Below are 7202 nucleotides of genomic sequence, written 5' to 3' on the forward strand. Positions count from 1 at the left end.
GCAAAAAAGCCAGAGCCAGCCCTGTTTCTAATGACCAATAAAAGAGCACAAAGTCCGGTCTAAACCTTCTCCACAGACTTGGGTGACCTGAGAGTTCCTAGCTCAGGATTGCTCAGCCCACCTCTTAGGTCTTCTTGGCCTTCTTCCTCCCTTTTAATTCCCTCTAGACTTGTTACTTCTAGCAGGTGAAATGGAACCGGCTTCAGCTGTTGTCTTCAGGACAGACAATCAACCCCTTCCTGCCCAGGTTTGCCCCGCTTGTCCACCACATCACAAGCACACACACTCTTCTACTTAGAGAAATGTATTTGGTGAGCATCTGTGGTTCCCAGGAATTCAAACACCAATGTAACAAATCCAGATCCACCAAGGACTTCAAGTTTACATCTATGCTACCCAACAGGGCCACTTGATCCTTCATATGGCAGAGGGGATGGAACTTAAATCACCTTTCTCCAGAAGTTTAGTGCCCTCCAGCTGGAAATAAACAGGAATGTGCATTAGTTCTATTTAGCAGGATAGCGCTTATGGCACAAAACTGAATAAATTTGATTCTATCCAGTAGAGAGCAGCTTCCAATTTTCCCTGGGGGTGCTCAAACCCTGCTCAGCCCCGGGCCCCTCCCCCACTCCATCCCTTCCTCCTAGCCCCCACCCCGCCTCTTCTTGCTCCTATCCCACCCGGGCCCCACCCCCATTCCACCCCGTTCCCCAAGGCACCATCCCACCCATCTCTTCCCGCCCCTGCTCCACCCCCTCCCTGCCTCATTGTGCCCTCCCCCCTGAGCATGCCCTGTCCCCATTCCTCCCCCTCCCTCCCAGCATCTCCTGCACGCCATAGAACAGCTGATCCATAGCTGTCAGGAGGCACTGGGAGAGAGGGGGAGGAGTTGATCAGCAGGGCCGCTGGCGAAAGGGAGGCACTAGGAGGAGTGGGGGAGCTTGGCTGTCGGTGGGGGCTAAGCTCCCGCTAATTTTTTTCTACCACGGAGTTGCTGCCTATGAGCAGTGTCACAAACACACCAAATTTATGTGACAGGAATAACAGCTGGTAAGTGGGCCTTTTGACAACCTTTTAGGAACCTTTTAGGCCATTCAGACTAGCCAGGTGCTCTGTCGGGATTGGACCAGTAGCAAATTATTTGTTATATAAGCTTGGATCTCTGCAAAAAAGTTAATCATACATAAATGTAATTGGTTGGTTTTTTCTTGGGGGGCTTTGCATTAATTGATGAGCTTGCCATAATCAACTAACGTGATTTTTAACTCAAACAGGGTGGCATGGACAAAGAACTGCAAAGGACGAGATGTCTCCCCGTGGATCCGTGGCTGCGGGCTATAAAGTTATGGGGTTTATTGCATCTTGGTTCCCTTATAAATAAGGAGCTTTTCATATGCAGCAAAATATTCCCTCTGCTTGCTTCCCTTTTACAATTAATCATGTTCAAAATAAAACAAATTCAGGAGAAAGGTTTGCAGGGCAACTGACTGGTAAAATGCAAATATTTTACTCCTTGCCGTGGATCATTCCATGTGACCAGCTGCAGTAACTTATTTTGTGTTCTACACAGTTTTAAAGATCTCGTATTACCTCTTTATTATATGTACACGTCAGAATCAGCCAGATCTGTTTTTCCTGTGAGATCCTGCAACTACTTTGTTCTGCTAATTAGTAGCATTGTGTAATCTTGCTTGTGAGCTCACATTCATTACACTCAATAAAATGACGTACTTTGCACATCATTTTTGTGATTATTGGTTAATATACAAGAGAAAGTGAATATGAGATTATGAACTTGGACCCAGGTCCTCAAAGGTATTTAGGCTCCTAACGTCCATTGATGTTCATTTAATGGAAGCTAAGAGCCTAAATACCTTTGAAGAATGGCCTGGCATTATGAGATAAAGATTGTGGCAGAAGCACATAATCACGGACACCTACATGTTTTATTTTGACTATCATAGTTTGTAAACACATGGTGCGGAATTGTAATCTGTTAAATATAATTATGTTCCAAAACCACAAATTCAGGTATAAAAAATCTGTTAAGGTTGTAGCAACTACACTGATGTCACCAGCGCAGCAAGCAGGTGCTTGGCGCAGCCAACGGGAAGGGGCGGCATGTCCAGGTCTTCGGTGGCAATTCGGCGGCAGGTCCCTCGGTCCCTCTCGGACGCAAGGACCCGCTGCTGAATTGCCGCCGGAGAACGAAGCGGCGGTGGTAGAGCTGCTGCTGATCGCGGCTTCCCCCCCCCCAACCGCTTGGGGCGGCAAAAACGCTGGAGCCGGCCGTGGATGTCACTCATCACATCATTCACACAACCCAAGCACTTAAAAGCAAAGAAATGAATAGTTAAGAACACTGGACCTCTTACACTGGCCACATGACAAACACACACGCTGGTCCCAGTTTAACAAGGTATTGAAGCACAAGTCATCCACTGAAGTCAGTGGGAGAGGAGAAGATCTCCCAGCACTCCTGCACACCCCAGCTAGTAGATGCTCCTTTGGAGACTGTTACCAGCTGGCAGAGTTAGCTCTCCACTGGAGCATAGCAGGCAAGAGAAATCAGGGAGCCAACAAGGACACCGAGGAACTGTTGGGACTGCAGCTAGTGGTGTGCCCCAGGGAGACAGAGGTGCAGGTTCACGGCAAGGTGATCATAGGAAGGAGCCCAAGGATACCAGACGATTGTCCAATTGTGTTGCCAGAATTCTGGTCAGCGTGTTGGGATCCCCACTGACCACGTGGTGGAACCCTCTGCCAGTGTTAGGGCCCTGGGCTGGGACCAGGTGAAGTAGGGTGAGCCAAGGTCCCCCTATCCTCTGCTGCCAACCCCATCTCTGGAGGGCAACCTTCCCACCTTAGGCCAAGAGGCCTGCGTTTGTCTGCCATCTCCCAGATACAGGATGTCAGGCGTTAGCCTGCTTGCTGCTCTGCCCTGCCTCAGGACCTGAGCCCAGGACTTCTTGCTGCCTGGCCCCTGCCTCGGCGACCAGGACCATGGAGACTGCTAATCCCTCTTTGAGCCAGTCTTTCCAGACACACAGAGCGAGGGGGCCTGCCCTCCCTCCGAGCCTGACGGGGAGGGACAGCGGCAGGACCAGTGCAAGGGTATTTTGCGCCCTAGGTGAAACTTCCATTGCACCCCCCCTTCTCCTCCCCTCCCTCCGGAGCATCACTTATTATAAACTTTCAAAAATGAATATTGCATAATGTGGCATTGTTCATTAGAATTAATACAAGGGGGCCAGAGGAGATGATCACAATGGTCCCTTCTGGCCCGGGGGAACCTATGAGCAATGAGGAGGGTGAGAATGCCCCCAGCTCACAGGGTCTCTAAACATTCCCAGGCTCTGAGTACTTCGCCCTCCGGGGGGGACCCAAGGGCAAGGAGGGCAGAGCCGGGCTCTCCCAGGGAGCAGGTGAGGATCTCCCCGGGGATCAGGGCTGGCTCCCTGCATTGGCACAGTGCCACCGGGGGGGGGAGGGTCAGTGTTTGGAAGCAGCACCTGCACCAGCCCTTTCCCGTCCGTCGCACTGCGGGGTTTCGTTTCACTTTCCTTGCCCCAGGAGGCAGCTGCGCCCGACCCCAGGCACGGCGCGTTGGAGGGCGAAGCTCACCTGAGCTCAGGACCGCATCCTGCCTCCCCCAACGGCTCCGTCCCTCGGCCGCGCTGGTCGCCGCGCCTGGCCGGCTGTCTCCTCCTTGCTCTGCCACAGGCTCCCACTGACCATCCTGCGCGGTGCCCCACGCTGCGGGGGCGGGTTTGTTATGGAAGCCTCGCTCCCCGCCCTGCCCCGCTCAGCTGACTCCCGTGACGCTGGACACCGCTTTTTGGCGCCCCCAAATCTTGGCGCCCTAGGTGGTTACACCGGCCCTGGACAGGCACATTCTCCTGAACCTCTGGTGAGAGCAACCTCCAGCCCCATAGATTTCAGTGGGAGTTAGATGCCTAAATACCTCACAACATCTTGGCTTATGACTCCCAAGTCTTTAGAATAGTAGGTAGAGAAGAAAATGGGAAAGTAGGAAAGATCTTGTGGCTCCAAAAATGGCTTGAAGGATCCCCTCCTCTCCCCATCAAGGAAAAACCTGTGATTTACAATGGAGATAGTGCAGGACCTGGTATTACACTGGCACAAATGGCACTAGTCACATACATTAATACACACAAGCTTGGCAAACTTCTGCAGTGCTCTGGTAAAATCAAACTGTTGAGAGATGAATGAGGAAATGAAACAATGTGTGTTTTTCTTTCTTTCTTTACAAGGAGTTAGAAATACTAATTTGGATTTTCCCAAAAGGGCTTTCTTCATAACGCTGTTCTCTCCCCTGCCTGTATTTGCACACTTCTCCTGATTAAGATGAAAATTAATACAGTAATGTTCTGGGGTAGGTTTTGTTTTTAACATCAATAAATTGCATCTGTAGTAAGGTACAAATCTAGCCCTGGAGGCCAAGAATGGAGCATTTTAGCTGTGTTTGTTATGGTGAAACAAGCCCACACCACATACAATCCATCTATGGCATTTATATGGCTCCCACCATCGAAGTGTGTGAGCACTGCATGCCACCCCCATGAGGTAGGGAGCGAAGGCACATAGAGACCAAACGACAGAGGAAATCTGTGGCAGAAGGGGGTATTGTGTCCCTAAGCCAATGCCCTAGCCATTGGGCCAGCCTTACTTTCATAATAATAAAGAACAAACCCTAAGTGAAGGAGTCTCTAGTCCATTGGAATATAGTTTTAGCTTTAGGTGTTGGGATGTTACAACATCTTATTAGAGTCCATAATCTGATCCTTCAAAAGGATTATTCCAGGGAAAAAAGTTGTTCTAACATGATGGTGCAATGTTAAAACTGAACACGGGCAGCGAGTTCTATGGGCCTGCGGTGCCTGGGCACCAGGAATATTCCTGGTGTCCAGGCACCATGGGCCCGGCTCCAGCACTGTCTGAGGCCGGGTCTCTCCCACGGCCCAGCCTTCCGCCCTGGGCGCCTCCACCCTGCATGTCCCCCGGGCCATTTAAAACAGCCCAGGGCCCCCACTCACCACCGGCAGTGTATCGTACCTGAGCAGCTTCCTGCCAGCTCGCTCCACGTGGCTGCCGGCCCCTCCCTGCAGCTCCCGGGCGGGGTGGGTCTGTGTCCTGCCCCAAGCGCCCAATGGGAAGCTGCAGGGGCAGTGCCTGGGGGTAGCAGCACATGGAGACTCCCGGCCCACCCTGCCTAGGATCCCCAGGTCCGCCCTGCCTAGGAGCCCCAGGTAAGTGCCGCACCCCTTCACCCTTTCACCCCCTCCCAGAGCCTGCACCTCCCCTTCGGTCCCAAAACTCCCTCACAGAGCCTGCACCCCCAGCCCAGAGCCTGCACCCCTCATCCCCGCCTGCACCCCCAGTCCCTGTCCCAGCCCGGAGCCTGCACACAGCACCCAAACTCTATTCCAGAGCCTGCACCCCCTCCCCTTCCCGTACACCCCCTCCTGCCCCCAAACTCCCTCCCAGACCCTGCACCCAAACTCCCTCCTAGAGCCTTAGGCAGATGGGGGGCGGAGTCTGGGGAGGCAGAGTTTGGGGCGGGGTCGGTTCTGGGCACCACCAAAATTTCTACAACCTGCCGCCCCTGAAACTGAAGGCATATTTTGGCCACAGTTCCAACTTTCATGCGGTAAATAAGCCCCCCCAACTTTCACAATAAACCAAAAATCAAGCTAATCCCATTTCAAAACAAGACCAAAACAAGCCAATCCCTAAGAACCCCAACTCTCTATGTGACTAGATCCCCCTGGTGTGCAGTCTGGGACTGTGGTCATAGGCGCCAACTCCGTGGGTGCTCCTGGGCTGGAGCACCCACGGGGAAAAATGGGTGGGTGCTCTGCACCCACCGGCAGCTCCCCACCCCGCCGCCCCAGCTCACCTCTGCTCCGCCTCCGCCTCCTCCCCTGAGCATGCCCCGGCTCCACTTCTCCTCCCTCCCAGAGCTTCCCCCCATGAAACAGCTGATTCACGGTGGCAAGCGCTGGGAGGGAGGGGAGAAGAGGGGGAACGCGGCGCGCTCGGGGAAGAGGTGGGGCTGAGGCGGGGATTTGGAGAAGGGGTCCAATGGGGCAGGGAGGGGCCGGAGTTGGGGCGGGGACTTTGGGGAAGGGGTTGGGATGGGGGCAGGGCAGGGCAGGGCAGGAGGGGTGGGTCGGGTCCGGGGGTGAGCACCGCCCGGCGCCTGGAAAAGTTGGCACCTATGACTGTGCTGCACCCTCTGTGCACCCCTGACTCTCTCCCACCCTTGCCCCTGCTTGCCGGGAGCTGATCAAAAAAAGAAGCAACAAGCTACAAGAAGCAACAAGCTACAAGCCAAACAAGCAACAAGCTACAAGGCAAAAACTAGCCAACAAGCAACTCACAAGCCAATTAAGCCAAAAACAAGCCCAATTTCTGTGTTTTTTTCACGGGTTTGGCATGTCTGATTTTGACCCTAGTAGCCCTACATTAAAAAATCAACCCCTTATTCTATGGACAGAGGGGCGGGGTTGCAATGTGTGGGGATGTATGTGTGCTATAAAAGGGGGTTCCCAATGGATTTTGTAAAAAGGAATTGTGTTCCTTGTTTTTCAGACTTTCTTTATTAGGTTTCTTTAGTAAAAATAATTCCCTTTTGGAGAAGCACTTATTACTTATCAGTTATATCGATTTGAGGACACTTAACTTTGTTCTCAGAAGATGAAATTCACTGCTGTGCAGAAGGCTAGCACAAATGCCAATTCCTGACCTTGCTTCATTTTAAACATAAGCATTTTAATGGTTGTAATTTAAAGAGACACAATCAACTTGAAATCTAGGCCATTTTAAGAAAGAATTAAAAGTAGTTTCAAGTACTGCAATTACCCCTCGCTCCCCCTACCAGTATTTGCATTATTACAATCAGTATTCCTTTTTTTGGACTTGTCTTCTCTGTTCCTGTGGGAGATACCCACACAAACAACATAGGAATTTGTCTTTCTGCCTATGCACAAAACAAGCAAAATAGCCAGGGCTGGATTACCCAATAGGCAGACTAAGCACATGCTGAGGGCACCAGCAAAGCAGGGGGCACCAAAAAAAATGAGAATTTTTTTTGAAAAAAATTGATATTTGATATTTCAAAAAAAGCATCGAAGTAGTCATCATGGGAAAAATCAGAACTTTGTTAGACTTCGTTACAC

The 7202-nt window shown here is 51.6% G+C and overlaps 1 protein-coding gene across 1 annotated transcript in view; it reads left to right on the plus strand.

Moving 5' to 3' along the window:
- The window catches only part of LOC112122741 (lysozyme C), a 6273-nt gene extending 4552 nt beyond the window's left edge, over positions 1 to 1721 (plus strand). The window contains exon 4 of the mRNA XM_026648962.1: positions 1275 to 1721. Within this exon, the coding sequence (XP_026504747.1) occupies positions 1275 to 1341 (67 nt within the window). The 3' untranslated portion in view covers positions 1342 to 1721. The remainder of the gene's footprint in view (positions 1 to 1274) is intronic.
- The last annotated feature ends 5481 nt before the right edge of the window (positions 1722 to 7202 follow it).

Source organism: Terrapene carolina, unplaced genomic scaffold (assembly GCF_002925995.2).
Source record: "Terrapene carolina triunguis isolate 2854851 unplaced genomic scaffold, T_m_triunguis-2.0 Scaffold68, whole genome shotgun sequence".
Taxonomy (NCBI): domain Eukaryota; kingdom Metazoa; phylum Chordata; order Testudines; family Emydidae; genus Terrapene; species Terrapene triunguis.